General features: G+C 44.2%; 1 protein-coding gene across 2 annotated transcripts in view; it reads left to right on the forward strand.

Moving 5' to 3' along the window:
- Nucleotides 1–1,999: 1,999 nt before the first annotated feature.
- Wdfy2 (WD repeat and FYVE domain containing 2) overlaps nt 2,000–19,521 on the forward strand; it is a 41,128-nt gene continuing 23,606 nt past the window's right edge. Inside the window, exons 1-9 of one of the 2 annotated variants that reach the window (XM_077649658.1) lie at nt 2,000–2,153; nt 2,417–2,605; nt 6,027–6,094; nt 6,226–6,299; nt 6,398–6,452; nt 7,190–7,340; nt 8,416–8,528; nt 10,752–10,878; nt 11,275–11,380. In XM_077649658.1, the coding sequence (XP_077505784.1) occupies nt 2,448–2,605; nt 6,027–6,094; nt 6,226–6,299; nt 6,398–6,452; nt 7,190–7,340; nt 8,416–8,528; nt 10,752–10,878; nt 11,275–11,380 (852 nt within the window). In that variant the 5' untranslated portion in view covers nt 2,000–2,153; nt 2,417–2,447. Of the gene's footprint in view, nt 2,154–2,416; nt 4,827–5,061; nt 6,095–6,225; nt 6,300–6,397; nt 6,453–7,189; nt 7,341–8,415; nt 8,529–10,751; nt 10,879–11,274; nt 11,381–19,521 lie in introns of both variants that reach the window. The other variant, XM_077649659.1, reaches the window with a different exon arrangement.

The raw sequence follows: 19,521 nt of genomic DNA on the forward strand, positions 1-19,521 counted from the left end.
ACGGACTGAGCAGCAGGAAAGGGGGGGGGGGGCAGTGTAAAGATTGCGAACAGCATCTTAGATGTATTTTGCTGCCCATATATATATGATGAAAGCCAACAGTCACCGCTACCAAGGAAAGCATACAGGAATGTTTCTGTCTCTTCTTTTTTTTTTAATTTGGGGTGTTAATATATGGGAAATAAATATAGTAATTTTTAGGGCTGAAAATAATTGATTGGAAAGTAGAAGAAAAATTTGCAACCATATGCCGCCGGTGGGATCAAAACACACGACCTCCGAATTTCGCGTGTGGTGCTCTACTAACTAAGCTACGGCGGCGGCTGTCCAATCTTCTACTTTTGTGTACTTATGTTGAGTGTAATCTTATCCTGAGACTATTTACCAGCGCCACCCTCGTCAATCATCACCATTATAGACGTTACAAGTTATTTACGATACATTTTGGGCTTAAGTAATTGGTGCCCGTCTCCTGCAGTCACTATTTCCGTGCATGCAAAAAAAAAAAAAATTATGGCGAGCGGTTTCCAAACCCTGAAAAAGTTGTCCGCGCCTACGAGAGCGAGCTTGCAACGCTCAAAACAAATGTATGAAATGAGTGCTTTCAGAAATGGTTCACTAGAAAACGGGCACAGAATGCCGTGGATTATACCTATAGTACGAGAAAATGTAATGATGAAATCATTTGCGCTTCTTCATTTTTATATTTTAAAGCAAGAGGGAACGACAATACGCTTTATCGTTCTGATGAAAAATTATTAGGAAATCATTGTATATACGAGGTAATTTTGCACAGAAAATGAGAGAAAAAAAAAACCAGAGAGTGGGATAACAGACGAAACCCTGGTAGATGTGGAAAAGCCCAGATTTTTTCTTTTGTTTTTTTTTGTGTGTAAATGTTGCTCCAAAAGAGTGCACAAATTGGTTCATCCAACAACACGTCCTCTGTCGCTTGTGCACTAAACGCACTGTTAGCAATGCGTGGTGTTCGACGTTTGCAGCATTTAATCGTGAATGAGGCGCTCGCGTTATAACGGCAGGGTCTGGCTAATCTTGTGCGCTTGCTAGCACGTTATTGGTTGTTGCGAACCATTGCGAACAGTTATTGAAAACTTGCGAGCCGCGTGCTCAGGACCCCTGAAGTATGTAGTCAGCCACGGACTGAGAAAAACCCCAACTTGCGTTTTCACTATAGCATAGAAACTCCTTTATTAATCATCATTCACCCGGTGTCTGCGCGATATCACATCATACAACTTTCAGGGCTTAGAGTTAATTAGACAAGGTTGCGGAAAAGGGGGGTGGGGGGGTGGGAGGGTATGGATATGGTATGGATGTCGAACCTGCGCACTCTCAGCACGGCAGTTGGTGTTTGAGAGACCAACCTAGCAGCGTGCACATGAACCACTATTCTCCGTTTTCTTTTTGCATTTTTTTCGCCTGCGAAGGATCGCCTTAAGGTTTTTTCTACAAAAGTAAAGTTTATTTTGTCCTACCGCTGTTTCCTACACCCAGTAAACCGACCTGAACCGCGTTTACTGAAGCCTAGCACGTGGGAGTAGTAAGGTCAAATCATCTGACGCTTGAAACTGCTTGAGACGTTTGTAGGCTTTATTTCGTCGCGAACACAGTTCTCTGGAAGTACTTATTTATTGACAACATACTTTTGGATGCTTTGATAGGCTAGGTATTTTTGTACGTCAATACACGAAAATATTTAGTGCCTTTCACCGGTCAGGAGAGCATGATTCGGTTGACAATCGTGTCTCAGCATACCTTCTCATGATTTGGTTATTACGAAAATTACTAATGCGGTCACCAAGGCAAATGTACAATAACGTTATAGTTCAGCCACGTCAACCAGAACAGCTTCAAAGTATGCCCGTATCGCAACTCCACTAGCTCTACGATGCCAGTATGCGCACGTGCCACGTTATCCTCGTGCTGCCATCTGCCGACGGCTAGCTTGGTTGGCTCGGCTCTCGCATCAGCAGCCGCCAGAGGTCGAGAGCGCTTCGCAGCCGACGACGGCGGAAACAACCGGGCCGTCGCCGCTTTGAGCGACGGGCGTCGGCGAGAGAATCCCGAAAAATTGGTAACTTCACGAAAGCAGTTGCAGTGACCCTCTTCGGCAGCAGTTGCATGTATAAAAGGTACGACTCGTTTGTAAGTAAACAGCACCAGTCGCGGTACAGCTTTGCTTACTAGTCTGATGGTATGACGACACAGCCGCCCCCTTATGACGAGTTTAGGCTTACAGCAGCACATGAATTCTTGATAGCGCCTCCGGAATTGCTTATTGCTCATTGCGCTGCCTCGCTATCGCAACCGATTCTTGCCGAGACATCGTTGTTATTGCTAACGTAACCTTCGGCCTCCTAACGCTTGTGGTATCTGGTATCTGTGGTTTTGACAGGTAGCGAGTGTCCCGTGGAATCGCCGTATCCATGGCTGCGGAAATAAAGCCGATCGTTGGGCCAGACGGGCAGGTCAGCAACGCGAAGAAGCCTCAGCTGATCAACAAGCTCGAAGGCCACCAGGAGCCAGTGAACGTTGCCGTCATCATTCCGGGCGAGGAAGGAGTCATAAGCATCAGCGATGACAGGTGAATCTTGGAGCTGGCGCTTGGCATTGTTCCAACACAAAATATGCATTCCCTCCTTGTTGTAAACAGAGCGGTGGCACTTGTGTTGCGTCTGAAACTTATCAGAAGTTAAACGGCACAGCAGGGCGCAGAAGCCCCGTCTACTTCGTCTGCCCTAGTTTTCAGTGATCTTTTGGCGTGGGCGTGTCTCGGTACACGATGGCATCATTTCATAATCTAAGTAATCTAAGGGACTGTTAACAGAACTCGTAGGAATACACATACAGCTGTCACCCAGTAACGATAAGTCAGTGTGATAAAGACATTGTAGCTATAAGAGGTATCGCTGCTGCTTGTTGAGGCGGTGTCTTTATTTCGTGATGCACTTTTTTGAAAACGTGACCTCCCAGGTTCATGGCCATATTCAATCTTTGCTAATGGTTGGAGGCCGAGCAACTGTTCTGACCACAGGTGCATGGTCTCCAGCTTTTTACTGTTGTTACCTTGTGCAGCAGTCAGACTGTTATGCAACCTTTGTAATGGGCACTGAAATATTGGTGATCCAGACTCCATTGGTACAGCAGGTTACAAATAATGAAAAATGCATTACAGAAATTAAACCTTTATAGCACTGTGTAGACAGTTGTATACATTATGAACTGTCTGCTTTTTCTGCGAGTGTACTCTTCACCTTGCTAATAGGGCACCTTTTTTTTATGCCAAATATCAAACACAGCCAAAAGATCTTTCCCAGAACTGCGAGCCTGACAGCTTGTTTTCTGCTGCATTCGTGCTGAACGATTTCGCCACCAGCTCTAATGTCGGTGTTTCTTTTCTGTATTGTGTCACGGGCACCTTCTAAACACAAAATGATTCCACACTCCCTCGGGTCCTAATTTCATAAATTCCACTGTTTTAATATTAGTTTCAAAGTTTGTAAAAAATTTTGAATTTTCTTAATTTTTTGAGGCCTGGATAAGCTATTTAGGAAAAAAAATATTTGTGTTGAATCGGAATGGTGAATGGTGCCTGAAAGGGTTAAGGCTGATTCACAGGGCTCTAAGCTTGTGTGCTGAGAAACTTCTTCGACTTTATAGTTTATAAAGATGGCATGTAAAATGAGGCATCTTTGCTAACCTGTTAGGCTTATTCTCTGAGACAAGCTCTTGTTTGTGCCTGCTTCAAGTTGTCGTGCACCACACATTAGTTGATATAGTTGTAAACAACGTGTAAAAAAAAATGTAAATTCCATTAGCAGTTTTTTGTCATTTATGGTTTCCTATGCATCATATCTGTGTATGCTTCCTGTATTTGTTTTTATCGTTTTCTAGCACCCCTGACTTTCAGTATGAGAATTCTATTCGTCACTTTTTTTTTGCTTTAGGTGGCTTGCATGTGAGGTCACGCGTGCCGTGATTGTGAATCATGTGTCGTTTTCCTAGTGCAGGTCAAGAGAAGGCGCAATAAGGGGCTATAGAAATGTGCACCTTGTCACAGTGCTCCTGGCTCGCCACCGTGGTAGTTGCTGTGACGTCTGTGCAAGCTGTGTATTGAAATATAGTGAGCATGTCTTAGCAGAGCTTTTGAGTGTATTGAAAAACCCAACCATTAAAAGTTGCTTTGACCTGAGCATGCTTCTCATGCCAGCTTTGTGTAGCGATCCGTGGTGCTACACTTGTTTATATGGTACCACTTTAGCCTTAGTAAATGACGAGCTGTAGTGTCTAGACATTTGACTATGCTGCCAGTCAACGTGTGTATGGAATGGAAAGTTTGATGGCCATAGGCGTTGCACAGGTCTCCCGATAAGGGGGTGGGCCAAAGTTTATGGTAGCACCTGTTTGTGTCTTCTGTATAGCAGGGAACATTATGGGACAATATATGCACCCGCCTTCCACACGCCTAATAGGGGAGTCGCTGCCCCCCTATGTGCATGCCTTTGTTCATGGCAAAGTGTGTTGAACACCTTAGGCTTATAGGCATTTAGCCCTACCTTTGTGAATGTGTGTGAAATGCACACTTTTCTAGACTAATTTGAGCTAGCCAGTTCGTCTTTTTTTTTTCTTTTTTCGATGGGACGCTAAAGATGGTCGCATACATCATTCATTTGCTCCCCCGAAAGCAGAGCTCATGGTTTTCAGACATACTCTTTCATGAAAAAACTGACTGCGTTAAGGTCCCATGCTGTATTTTTCGTGTATACATGACCTGGTGGTTGAGGCATCTGCCATGTATGCAAGAGGTGTCGGGTTCAGACCCCTGTGCTGCCGGGCACTCACCAGTTTTCCAGTGGGTACAACATTTCCCCTGACCTAATGCTCGAATCCTTGGGGTGAAATGTTTAGGAAAATGGGTCTTTGACCTCACTTCGAGCATGCCAACTCTTTCATGAAAAAACTGACTGCGTTAAGGTCCCATGCTGTATTTTTCGTGTATACATGACCTGGTGGTTGAGGCATCTGCCATGTATGCAAGAGGTGTCGGGTTCAGACCCCTGTGCTGCCGGGCACTCACCAGTTTTCCAGTGGGTACAACATTTCCCCTGACCTAATGCTCGAATCCTTGGGGTGAAATGTTTAGGAAAATGGGTCTTTGACCTCACTTCGAGCATGCCAAACATGCTAGCCGTTGCGCTGTTTGGCCAAACTGCCCATACACCATTAGAATAAAATCATCTGCATGAGTGGTGACATAAGTCTGATAACCAAAATGGTCAATTTTGTGTGATATATATAGTTGTAGAAGCTATCACTTAGGCTTGACTTGGTCATGCTGGCTATAGGCATGAGTTACCAGTTAATGAGCCATTATACTCTGGCCACCACGGTGAAAACAGTATGTGCTCTATTGTTATGTCATATGAGTAGCTATTGAGAGCTTCGATGGTATTGCCAGGAGCTTTTGGTTGGTTTGTTTTGTAAACAACAGATAAATGTCAAATGGTTTAGTAGTATGTTAAACAACCTATTTTGCAACATAGAGAAGTCATTTAAATCCACTGTAGGATCCTTTTTACTATCAGGAAAGGTGAGCATGAGGATTTTACAGCAAGCTGCGTGGTGCTACTTGATGCTGTTTGTTAAAAGTTACATTGCTGTTTTCTTTTTTCAGTATCTACCCTACGCACATATGCCTTATCACATATGTGCCTAATCTGGACCCATTAAGTGAATGTTTTCGAATGGAAGCACTGATAGCATGTCAAAAGAGTCTGTAATTTTGTTTAATGAGCAGCTTGCTTACTGTTCGTCATGCCTCATCCTTTCCTTATGGTTTGAAGTTGGAGGTGAGATGTCATAGCTTAGTTCTAAACCGCTGTGGAAAATTGTAAACAACTGAAAATTTGGTGTGGGCTTGCATGAACTGCTCATTATCTGTCCTTGGCAGGACCAACCTAGTCATGTCTGCTTTCTGGGCAAACATAATGTTGCTTGCTTCACAGGACTGTCAGGGTATGGCTGCGAAGAGATACCGGGCAGTACTGGCCAAGCATATGCCACAACATGCCCTGTAAGCACCGAAGGAAATTTTTCTTTCGAATATTTATCAGCTTGCTTTTTACTCCTCGTGGTTTAGATGGCTTCTTCATTCTTTAAAAACATTTTAATTTAAGCATCACCCTGGTACTTTTTTTTTCCTAGCTGCTGCATCAGCAATGGACTACAACTCTGAAACTCGAAGGCTATTTATTGGAATGGACAATGGCTCCATATCGGTATGTGGGCTGCTAGAAAGTGGTACAGTTATAAGTGTACGACTCACGGCCTCTTTATGCTGGCAAGTTCTCAGTCTTGTCTTCATTTCTGCTTCTAGGAGTTTCAAATTTCTGATGATTTCAACAAGATGACTCACCAGAAAAATTACTTAGGTGAGTTTTAATTTGCTTGCCATGATTCCAGTGAAAATTGATGTTGATTGTACTGTGATGGAGGTTGCTTTTTGTTACACCAAAAAGCGTAACCAAGTATTACACAAAGAATACGTGTAACCAAATATTCCTTCATTATTGCAGGGGTATGTTGCAAGCCTAGGGTACAATGTGCAACTAGGGTAGTGTTCAAGCTAGAACTTGAGCACTTTGTGTTCCTATAGTTATCAGTCAACAACATTCCTTGTGCAGTGCTTAATTGGTAGCTGCACTTCTATTAGATGTGCATGCAAGCTAGCATTGGATGAAACACTGTCTCGAAGGACAGCGGAAATGGGTTCGAATTCAGGGGAGCCTTTTTGATACTCTTGATATTGACCGTATCAAAGCCTCAGTTCGATTAAACTGCAAGTTAAAATTCAGTGCCAGAGTTCAGTTTATTCTGTTTACTGGACAACACCTTTGGCATTCTGAGACACCACATTTTGACTTGCCCTCTTCGAGGCATTTAGCTTTCTCAGTGTGCCTGGTAATCTTGTTATTATATAAGTGTGTGCAATATCTGCAAGGTGCCTTGATATACCTTGCACTCTGTTGATGTTTAGCCCCCTCGCCGCACATGCGAAAAGCTGTTGGTGCTTAAGCTGTGGGAGAGATGGGAATCCTGTGGCCCACTGGCTGTGTTGCTAGTGGCAGCAGAAGCGCTCAGTTGAACCCTTGGGTGGTCTGGCATGCAGCTCACCAGGGCCGGGTGATGGGCATAGTTTTCTCCTTGATTGCCGAGTGGGTGCTGAGCGTGGCAAGGGACAAGCACTTCCTGTGGCACTGCTCAGAGACGGGCCGGCGACTGGGTGCCTTCCAGAGTGGGGCCTGGTGCATGGCTCTCCAGTATCCTTTTCCCATGCTTCCTTGCCTTTTTCTCGGGAATGAAGCATTTATTTGTTTACTCAGGCTGGTATTGCGACTGTTGTGTTCTGGCTGTGAATAAGGTTATTGTCGGTTTGTAGGGCTTAATTTTTTTGTAGAGAGGCACAAAGAAAAAAAATAACTGTGCCCTGAAATTTTGGCGGATGTTAAACTAGGGGTGGGCATTTGGGGATTACTTGACTGTTTTTGTGTTAACTCGAAATTTGTCATTGCCATTTGGTAAAGCCACATCTGGAATCTTGGTATAACTTCCCCACATGTATCCTGAAATGTTGTGTAATGAGCAAGGTTGCTGTTCTAAACTGGTCAGTTTTGAAAGCTGCCAATTTTTTTTTATTAACACAGGGCTACACAGTCCCAGTTTTGTCAGGTGTAGGGCTGTTACAAAATCATGCTGCATACTGGACATGTTGGCAGTTATTGGGGCTCTTGATGCAGTACTTGCTTTCTGTGCAAATTTATTGTTGGAGTTTAAAAAAAATGTCTTGTTGGAGGATGGTCATGTTGTACAAGAATGAACATTTAATAAGGTGTATAGTTGCAACAACACTGATTAGAGGGGTGTCTTTGGCTATATGTACTCACTGCAGCAACACAGCAGGTAAGGAATCCTGACTCGGTGTCTAGTGTTTGTATGAGTGAAAGGTGTGCAGATGCTTGGGCACTGAGGTTTCAGTGCACGCTAAAGAAGCCCATGCGCTCATAGTAATGCCAGAGCCATTCCTTCTCCGGCCTCACTCGTAACCTGTGGTGCAGCCTTAAACTGCTTATATAATAGTAATTGCAGTACATTTTGTATTATATATGCTTTAAGCTTGGCACAACACTGTATGCCAGGAGCCAGCTAGTATGCAATGGGCACTCCATTTTAAGTACTTTGCAGGGATTTTAAACATTGCTTTACTCTTGCATTAAATCCTTTAGCGCTTGGCAGTTAGTAGAGCTAGTCACCAGCAGGCTGTGTTTCTTAGTTTTACTGACCAAGCTGACTGTTTCTCTGTGGTGTCTTTATTCTTCCTTAATTGGCATCTGCTAGATTTGATGCCCAGTCCAAGCATGCATTTGTTGGGGACTACTCTGGCCAGATAACCATGCTGAAGGTGGAGCAAACTGGCTACAAGCCTGTTACTACTCTCAAGGGGCACTCTGGTGAGGCCTTACTCAGATATGCATATTTTTAACGTTCCAACTGTTTACTCATGTTCATTTCATGCAGTTCACAAGGGCTGTTCTTGATTTCAGAAATGTGAGCTGTGGCATGCTTTATACAGTGTGGTGGCCATTCTTGTTTTGTTGGAAAGGTGGCTCGTTGTTTTCATGCGTGAAGCACATAAGTGGTCTTAGAGCTGTGTTGCAATTATGCTGACCACTTGCACGCATATTCTGTCCATGTGGTGGCAGTTTATAAACAGCTCCGTTTGTACAGACAACTTTGCACAGTATGAAAAGTGAAAGCTTGTGACAAATGGCTTTGCTGTTCATTCCCAGAGATGTCAGTGTCAGATTTTCAGAGAGTGATTTATCAGCTGAGTTGTTTTGTTTGAAGTGTTTTACCTTTTCTTCATTAGGATTGTGCAAAATTTGTCATGCTTACTCTTGTGATGAAAATAAAAAAAATTGCATAGGTGCACGTCGATAGAATAAAACCTTCTCATTGACTTGACAGTTCTAGAACTCATGTCACAGCAACATGTTTCAAAGATTACCTCCATGCAGCTATCACAAGGTTGCCATTTTCGAGCTTCAATGGTTTTCTAGATGGCTGTGAATTTTTCTAAGTGTTAACATAGTGAAAGATGCTAAGGGAATTTCACATGAAGTTTTTGGTTTCATGGTGGTTTTCAGTATCTAAAGTAGTTTGATTGATGCTGATATTTATTTTATCTTTTTGTAATTTTGTAATGTAATTGATGTTGAAAACCAGGCAGTACCTAGCTTGAACAATCAAATGAGCTTTTTACTGCAACCTTCCAATCGAAGTTTAACTTGTCCAGATTCTTTTGTGGACACAGCTAAGTTATCAGTGAAAAATGGTTTCCTTATTATATTTCCTGTGTGCTGTCTGTCTTGTGAAAAGAGCTGCACATTTCAGCTGGGGCATTGTTTTGTATATCAGCAGGTTGCACAGCATTGCTGCAGCCATAGACATGCTCAGGGTTCTTTATTAGGGGAAGCCACTTTTCACCCCCCTCCCCAGCCCCCTCCCACCGAGGCCCCTATGATCAAAACGCAGCACAAAGATGAGTAATGGCTGTAAAATGTTTGAAGCAGAATTGACATCTGAGCTAGTTGGTTGTTCATTTTCAAAAATTATATAAAGCGCACTTAGGACAACAGACAAGGGAGACCAAACAACACAAGCGCTTATTCGCAACTGCGCGTTTATTCGAGAAACACACAAAAGGAAGAACAATCACAAACAAAACAAAAGCCATCGCGCAGGCGTGACAGTAAAAGTGCTCATACAGGTGCGTCAAGATAACAAAACTCTCTTTCATGCAAAACCACCATAGGGTCGGCAACACACGTGTGCTGATTCTTACGGATGTGATAGGCCTCTGAAATCTCTCTGGTTAGCTGATTAGGGTGTCCGAACAAGATTTTAGTTTGGTCAAGCAAAGGCTTGCAGCCGCTGCATTTTGAACAGTGCTTAGCGAGATTAGATGAAGGCGACTTATTCAATGACAAAAAATGCTTTTGCAAGCGCACATGTCCTAAGTGCGCTTTATATAATTTTTGAAAATGTAAAATGTTTATTTCAATCTGATGGAATTGCAAAATATACAAAATACTATTCAGCAGTAGCTTTTACTTCCATGTGTAACATCGGCAGAGGAAGGCAGTCCCTGCGCCACTGAGGCATCAATGTAACAACGCACTTCCAACGGAATTTCCATTCTGTTTGAACCATGGAAAATATATGACACATCTATCTTTTGTTAACTGCAAAAAAGAACCTGAAAAGATTGCCTGAAAGTGACCTGGCAAGTAAACAGTTCTTAGAATGCAGCATCATGGGTCCTTGGCGGTCAGTATCGTCAGAAAACCTGTATTGCCATAACAATGCACTTTAAACAATGATTGGACAGGTCCGACAGAGTAAAGGTATGGATTAGACTTAGATGATTACGGAGGGCACCCCCTGCTACCCCTCCCTTCCTGTGCGCACGCCTAAAGCTGCAGCTTATCTACTGCTCTTGTCAGGCTTCATGACATGAGGTAGTTGTTGCTGATTTGCTGACTGCACATGGTGTTTTTAGAAGCCAGCACTACTCTTCATGAAGCATTGATCTTTTCGAAAAAGTAGCTTGTGCTCAGTTTTCATTTAGAAGCTCGTCAGACTTTGCTTGGCATTGTGTGTGCTTGTTGCAGGTAGCATACGGTGCCTAACCTGGGATGCAGAGCGCAAGTTGCTTTTCTCTGGTGGCTTCGACCAGACTATCATTGTGTGGGACATTGGTGGCAAGCAAGGCACAGCCTACGAACTGCAGGGACACCAGTGAGTCTCATTTGTTTCCTCTGTAGAAGTTGCCGATAGTTTCAGTATCAGTAAACTTTTGTTGTCTTTCAAATAGGTGGTAGTCCTTGCAAAGCTCTCCTTTGTGATGCCTTAAAAGCCCAGGACGTCCAAAGAAATGAGCGATTTTCCACTGACAGTAGTAGCTATGTATGCTAATGTAGTGGTGCGTGTTTACGTGTGTGCATGTGCATGTGTGTCCTGTTAACTGTGGCAGTGTAGAGTAAAAAAACTTATGACCCCAATTAGATAAGGAAACTGTATATAATTGTTGCTATTGCGGTTTTTTGGCTGCATTTGCCTTTTAATATTTTTGGGTGGTTTGCTTCTTCGTCTGCTTTTCGCACACTGAAAATACTGCCTCTTGTTTACTTTCAGCAACAAAGTGACAGCCTTGTGTTATCATAGTCCAGGAAAGACTCTTATTTCAGCGGGTGAGGATTCAATGCTGGTTTTCTGGAACATGACAACCAAGAGGATAGAGGTATGTGTTCTGGAATATAGAACGTAGTTGATTCATGTAAGGATATCAATTGTGCTGTATTTACCTGAATGTAGCAAAACCACAATTGTAATGCAAGGGTTACATTTGCCAGCACAAAACAGATTAGGAAAAAAAAAAAAGGTTAGAAACGAGACTGCAATATGTGTATGGGGGGCTGAAAGTTAGATACGAGGTTGTGAACAGGAGTACCCAAAAAATTGGCATTCCTATGTCTTGTCTTCATTGTCATTATTGCCGTCGTTATCACAGTCAGATTTTTAGTGTCTATAGTTTCCTCCCAGAACAATTCGCCCTCACTTGTGTCAGGTGCATTTGAAATCGTGCATTCTGTGAACACAAGGATAATTTTCTCCTAAGACGATTCATACCAGGCTGCTGTAACCCACTTGGCAACAGTGTGCACACTTGCCTGTTTGTCTCTCTTAAGGTGTTAATGTAAATCTCTTTATGAGTAGAAATGACTAGTAGAGTGGTATTCTGGGTGCAAGAGTACATCACCTTGAGTGTAGGCTTCTTAATAAAAGTAATGCAGTGGAATGAGAGCCCGGCACAAAAGAGGTAGTGATGACGTGCTGCCACTGCCAGTACAGTTTGGACAGGCCAGGAGCTGCCAGGAGCTCTGCCAATCACTTGGCAGGACCAGTCCGGTGGGGGTGAAAAGCACTTCTTTAGACGTTGAGGTATCTGAGTTGCCTTTATTTATGAACCAGACACTAATGCAGCATGCAATCTGTAGATTATGCAACAGGTCACTTCATATTTCGTCATCTCATGTCAGCCCACTCTACTCGCTTACTTGTGGGTACCTTCATTTAAATATTTTGAAAATATTTAGTTTGTGAAGTGTTATTCTTAACGTAGACTATGTGAAATCAAGCTATTTTTGATTGCATTAGGGGGTTTTAATGACTATTGACTGTGCTTTTAAGCTATTGTATCTAGTCTTGACTAGTGTCGGTGCAAATGATCTACAGTAGACTCTCGATACGAACTTCACGGGGTCACAGAAAATGTTTGAATCATCAAAAATTCGTATCATCCAAAAAAAAAAAAATGGAGAAACACTGAAAACGTATTCATGCAGATCGGTTTATAGTTGACAGGATTTATTTATGGCCATGTGCCATTGCTCGCTGCTCTAGATGCATATCGCGCGTCTGACGGTCATAACGTTGCCAATGTGCGGGCATCACTTAGTGCTTGAAGGTGTGGCCGCGGCTCGTGCGTTCATAGGCATCATCCATAGTGGCTTGGGAGAGTGTTTGGAACATCTGAAATTCCGCACATGGACTTTTGCAAATTCTTATTGGCAACTGTGATTGTATTATAGAAATTCTTCTGCATTCGCAAAGTGAGATCTGGCTTTTCACTTCTGTTGTCAGTTTAAAAAAAACTTACATTCAAGTAGATACGGTAGGCAACAGTGTTAGGCTAGTTATTCCCCGTGTGTGTTACCGCATCTTCGCTGATGCTAGCGGATTTCTTTAGGAAATCGACGTGTTAGTGTAGCAGAAGTTAGAGCTTTGTTCAGATGGTGTGTATTAGCCCTGCTACATAAGGCAGGTGATCAAGGTGATCGAGTTTTTATTTCAGCATAGAAATAAACTCAAGGAAGGTTCAGAACATCCGGAACTCCCTCATCAAGCCTGCTTTGTTTGCTGTTAGCAGCAAATAGGCAAGGCAAAGCCTTTTAAATGCACAGTTGATTTTATTCATGCTTCTGTTGGCCTTCTGGTTGCTTCCAGTCAGAGTAAGCTGTTCGTCATAATTTAACTGATTTAAAGGGACTGACATCTGAGCAAAACGTGTCATGAGATTGTGACAGACATGAAAAGACCTTGCCTCGTAGTGTAAGAATTGTGCACTGTACTATTGGAAGAAACGAGGTTTTATTATTTTAATTTGGCATTGAAAATTGCATAAATCAAGCTGAAGAGACACCTTTTAGTTACTTTGCCATTATCAATGTATCCCACCCTGTGACCACATCTCGGTAGAATACTGCATATTTTATTTAAGTTTATGTCCTCTCCAGGGAGGCCTTCAATGAAAAACACTTCCTTCTAAATGCCGATGAAGTGCTTTGAGCTTTTGTTGATAGATGGCAACGCAGTGCTTCGCATTTGTTGGTGTGGTAACCATGGTTACCTTGTACTGTCCTCTGAAACTGTCAACGACGAGCCATTCGTCACTGCGTCCTAATAGCTTTGGGTGTGAAAACACAAATGGATGCTATGCCATACTAAAACTATAGTTACTGGCAGGCGCTTGGGACTGTAGACAAGCGTCATGTTTGTAAACAAAGGTTGCGCTGCAGTCAGCAGCGACGAGGGGTGTAAGAAAAAAATGTAGCATGCGTACACTACTCCAAGCGATGCTGGCTTCGAAACCAACTTGCACATGCGAATATTTCAAAGCATGCACGCTGCTTGTGGTTAGTAACACTTTTAATGATTCCCAGGGAGTAGCTCTGCGCTTTTTCAACCTGTTTGCCAGACGGAATTTCCAGGCAGAGCTATCCTTTGGCTTCCTTCTCCACTCCTCGTTGGCAGCAACAGTGTGACTACGTTGGGCTACTTCGTTGAGTTATTAAATGAAACCGAGAAAGCTTGAGGTACACTGAAAAACTAATCGTCTAGAGTTGCTTCTGGGTCGATACAGCATAACTGATCGCTAAGTGCAAAAACTAGGGCGACGTCATGCATGACGCAAAGCAGCTTATTTATATGATGTACCATGTGATGTGCCTCCTGGTTCCTCCGTGCCCACTTCGGAGAAGCGGATTATTGCTGGGCACTTATGTTGCACAATTACTTTGATTAAGGCAAATGCAATCTTTCCGTTCTTTTCGAGGCCACAGTGAACTGAAATGCTCTGTACTGCTGGATGAAATAGACATTTGTGCAGGAGTCGACGTCTTGCTCCACCAGTAATGGTCGCAAGAATGCTTTTTTTTTGTCTCTTCGCTTTTGGAGAGCTGCACAAGTGCATACAGGTGTTTTCCTCGAGCTTCCTACGAAATTTGCGTTTGCTCTGCACAGCTAAATATTTAGTCTATTCTGCTTACTTCAAAATTTGCATTTGCAAGTGCACACCTTATTCTACTTGATCAGAGTGGCTTGGTATTTGCTGTTTTCGCCAGGTTCTGATCGGCCTGCCGTGGAAAAATGAGGTAATCTTGGAAATAACACTGCCTTACTTTGCAGAGATCGTAGCAACGTTTAATCGCTTTCTAGGATCGGTGTCGAAAAGATGCACTTGTTTAAGTTCGCGAAAGTTGAAATAGAGAAAAACTACCTCAAACCAGTGCTGCCTCAAGCATCATACTTAGTGGCTCCCTATGAACACTGAAGGCAACTGGTAGCAGCTACTTTGCCTTTCTTGCGCTGAAAGAGGCCTGGCACGTAGTCCAGGTGATTTGCATTTGAAAAAGGCCCGCTGCGTTCAACTTACAATCATGCACACATGGAATATCACATCTAAACTCCTCATAATGAGGACCCGACATAACGCTAATGAGCTGCAGGCGTTTTTTTTTCTTTGTTCCAAGGCGCGACTGAAAGGCAACCAGGTGGAATAAGAGATACAAACTGCCACATTTCGATACAGAAATGCAATACTAGCCGCGCAGCTGATCCGTCGCCGAACTTGTTCCGCTCTACTGCCGCTGCCCATCACTTTTGCCCCGATCCAGCCGTCATAAACTTGTGAAAACTTGTGCCGCTTCCTTTCTTCTGCTTTGTGGCTGAACCACTCGCACTAAAACTCGTCGGAATATCACAAATTATGTTTAAAGGCACTAAATCATGGCGTACCCAAGGTGGATGGTCCCGCCTTTTGCCTACACAACGAAAGCCACTGCTGATGCCAGCGCCGCCGTATCTCCGTGATGTCACGGCCTGAAACTTGTCAGTATATTAGTTCTTAGTTCGTCATTTGTGCCAGTGTGCAATTGCTATCGTGCTTGCTTATCCATGGTTTCTAGCATTGGGATACATAAAATCGGGCTCATCCGTTGATTAAAGAATGCTCGGTAAAAATTTTCTAGTGTTTATAAGAAAACTGTTGTGAAACAAAGCACCTTAGGTACTAAATTTTTCATCGCTCAAAAAAAATTAATAGGTTCCTTAAAATACAGGTGTTCGCCCCTTTAATGGACGTAAAGCCAGCCAGACCACTAAGCTGCTCCAAAAGTTTTCATACAAACACTGAATTTCATGCTGTTGTATGATTCTATCCAAGATGCTCTGCACCAGATGTCTATAATAAAGTAAAACACAACTGATGCACTTGCATTGGCATTTGTACTGCATCACATAATCTGTAAGTAGGTGTGTGCTGCTGGCTTCTCAGAAGGTACAAGTGAACAGGATGTGCACATCAAGAATATTTGTACTGCTTGGCTACAGGGCTACTGTCCTTACCTATTCCTTTCTACATGAGCAAACCCGGTGCATTCAGCTTTTGCTTGTAGTTGTCGCTTTCATTAAAAATAGACAACTTCATTGAGCGAGTACAAACGACATCCGTTTATTTCGAGTTACGTGACACGACTGCCCCTCCATGGGGCGCTCGTTGGTTTCTCTTTCCCGGGAAACAGCATGCTTGGCTTGTCCTGCCTTTCGACTTGGGGCGGTCTTGTTTCGGTTTCGGTTTTGCAACACATTCTCCCCTAAAATGACTTCAGTCATTTTTTCCTTCTTTTCACGTTAACTCCAGAGGGTACGTACACGAGTTCGATTGGTCTCTTGAGCGGTGATCCTCCAGGTAGTCTCAGAAGGCACGACCGCACCTTCCCGTCTCTTCCCGGAAACAGTTTATCAATCCTTGCGATCTACCACTGCTGCCATGGTTGAAGACTGTCACGAAGAAGAATCAAGTCGCCTTCCTTGATTGTTTTTCCTTGGCGCTCGTTCTGACCTTGCACATTTCGCAGATCCTCTAGGTACTCTCTGGTCCACCTACGCCAGAAAGCTTCTGTGGTCTGCTGGCGTTGGGTCCACAGTCTCTGAAGGGATACGTTGATTTGTTCAGCTTCTTTTTTTCCCACGCTAGGCAGCGATGTGAGGCGTCTTCCTGTCAAGAAGGAAGGGCAGAGAGGTTCCGGTTCTTCGGGTCCGTCGTATACGTGCGCTAAAGGTCTGGAGTTCAAAACAGCTTTAATTTCGGCCAAGGTCGTTGCTAGCTCGTCGAAGGACAGAAACCTTGAAGTGATAACTCCTTGAGAGCAAGTTTGGTTGATCCCACGAGTCGCTCATAAAAGCCACCCCACCATGGGGCATGCTCTACTATGAACTTCCATTCGATTCGTGTCATTGCAAAGTAGTCAAGCACCTCTGCTTTCAGGATAGAGCTCCAGAGGTATAAAAGATCTCTGTTGGCTTTCTTGAAGGAAAGTGTGTTGTCACTGTAGGTGACTCTGGGTACACCTCTCCTTGAGATGAAACGTCTGAAAGTCATCAAGAACGACTCCGCTGTCATGTCCCTTGCAAGCTCTAGGTGAACTGCTCGTGTCACGGCACAGGTGAGCAGTGTGATGTAGGACTTGTACAGCGAGTTTTCTCCTTTCACCAGAAGTGGCCATGCAAAGTCCACGCCCGAGACCTCAAAGGGTTGAGCTTGGGTCACTCGATCATGTGGAAGTGGTGCAGTCACTTCAGTCACTGGATGTGCATTGTACCGTTGACAGGTTATGCATCCTTTGATGATTCTTTTTACCAGCTGGCGGGCTCGTACAACATAGTACTTCTCTCTTAGCTGTACCAAAGTATCCCTTGCTCCTCCATGTAGCACTTGGTGATGTGGTTGACGCACGAGCAATTCTGCTAGGCGATGTCGCCTTGTCAGTACAACTGGATGGCGTTCGTCGTACGGCTTGCCACTCTGTTGAAGTCTGCCGCTTATGCGGACAATACTGTCGTCAACAAACACTGGAGTGTCCCTCAGCGGCGAGTCTGCTGGAAAGCGATCACCTTTTTTCGCACATTGAGTTTCTCTCCAGGTCTTCTCTCTGAGCTTGCCGTATCCAGTTTTTCTCGGCATCATCCAGTGCAACTGCCGTCAGTGATCCTTGGTTAGTACTCAGATGTCGTAGCTTGTTGACATATCGTAATATCCAAGCTGTCACACGGAAGAGTCTCGTTGCATTGCTGTATCGATCTGCGTCTAACAGCTTTGGAGCTTCAGGTGAACTTGTCGTATGAAGGACTTCACAGTTCACTTTTCTTCCTCCATTGTCGGAATGTTCCTTGGTAACGAGAAGCATGGCCACGTGTTTTCAGTCACCTTTATCCAGGACGTTTCCTCCTACCAGGTGGAACTCTCAACAAGCTGATCAGCTGTAACTCCTCTGGTCATGAGATCCGCCGGATTCTCGGATCTGGGACAATGTATCCATGCAGAGGTGTCGGTAAGGCGCTGAATTTCAGTTACGTGATTCTTCACTAATTGTTTCCATTGAGCGGGCTCTCCTGTTATCCAGTGCAGTGCGATTGTTGAGTCAGTCCAGTAATGTGTCACCTGTGGTGGTTGCTTCAAACTTCTCAGGATGTATCGACTTAGCCTGGCAGCTAAGAGACACCCTATCAGTTTGATTCTGGGAAGAGTCAATTGCTTCATCGGGGCAACGCTTGACTTGCTAATCAGGATGCTCGAAGTTGTGATCCTATCCGCATCTGTTATGCAGATGTAGGCCACTGCACCGTATGCCACTGGGCTGGCGTCAGCAAATACGTGCAGGACTGTTTTGCTGGCAGGTTCGACTGCGCCTGCTTTGTAGCAGCGCTGCACTTGAACTCTTTTCAATTCGTTTAGTTCCTCGCACCACAGCATCCATTTTTCATCCAGATCCTGTGGCAGCTTGTCATCCCATTCCACGTTTCTTTGCCACAGCTCTTGGAATAAAGCCTTTGCCCGGACCGTGAATGGAGCTAGCCATCCATGTGGGTCATACAGTCTTGCTGTCGAATTCAGAATGGACCTTTTAGTGCTTGTTCCTGGCTCCGGTAGCTCGCTGGATTGTGAGGTTATCTTTGCTGGGACTCCATGTCAGTCCTAACACTTTAAGGACCCCTGGGAGGTATCCTAAGTGTCTTGCTTGACAATCATCCGTTGCAAATCGTTTGTTCAATGTCTGGTTGTTGGACGCCCACTTGTGCAGTGTCACAGGGGCCGCACTGAAGATGGTCCTAGCTTCTTCATAGACCTTCAGGGCTCCCTCTTCATTTTCTGCTCCCGTTAAGAGGTCGTCCACATACAAGGAATGCGCCAGCAGTGATGCTGTGTCCGGATTCTCTTCTTCCATAATCTTCAAGTGATGCTGTAGAGTTGCGGTCAACAAGAAAGGACTCTCTGTGGTTCCGAAAGGAACTCGCTTCATTCGAAAAGTCTGCACTTCGCCTGTTGTTCCACTCGCACCTGGTTTCGTTGGTACCACAGAAAGCACAAGGCATCTCTGTCGTCCTCTCATCTCTATTTGCAAGAATGCCTTTTCAATATCTGCCACCAAGGCTATTTTGTTGCTTCTGAAATTCAATAGCAGTGCGATAAGGTCAGCTGTCAACTTCGGACCACTCTCGAGGTTTTGGTTCAATGACTTTAACCTCGGTCCACGCGACGAAGCATCGAAAACCACTCTCAGTCTCGTCGAATTGCTCGTTTCTCGGAACACCGGCTGGTGCGGCATGTAGTAGATCAGCTTTCTCTCTTCTTCCTTTTCTACCACTGGCTCAGCTATGTCTTCCATGCAATACTGTCTGATGACCGCGTCGTAGGCTTCCAGCAATTCAGGAGTTCTTCGAAGGCGGTTTGTCAGTTGGGACAGTCGTTTTTCAGCAGTCTCCTTGTTGTCACTTAGATCAATGTTTTGCCTCCAAGGAAGGGCTACCTCATATCGTGATCCACTACGCCTTATATGGTCTTCGAAAGAATTGAGCAGCCGTTGCCCTTCAAAGTTGTCGTCATCCGTGACTCCGATAGACTTCAGGGTCCAGAAACGTTCCAAGCAGTTTATGGTCTCACTCTCGGCCAGTGATATACGAAGGGCATGGTTTGCATGCACTGCGAGTCAACTATCTTTACTTCTACTGGTCCTTGAATGCAGCACCCAAAGGCAGTTTCGA

The sequence above is a fragment of the Amblyomma americanum genome, chromosome 1 (assembly GCF_052857255.1).
Source record: "Amblyomma americanum isolate KBUSLIRL-KWMA chromosome 1, ASM5285725v1, whole genome shotgun sequence".
Taxonomy (NCBI): Eukaryota; Metazoa; Arthropoda; class Arachnida; order Ixodida; family Ixodidae; genus Amblyomma; species Amblyomma americanum.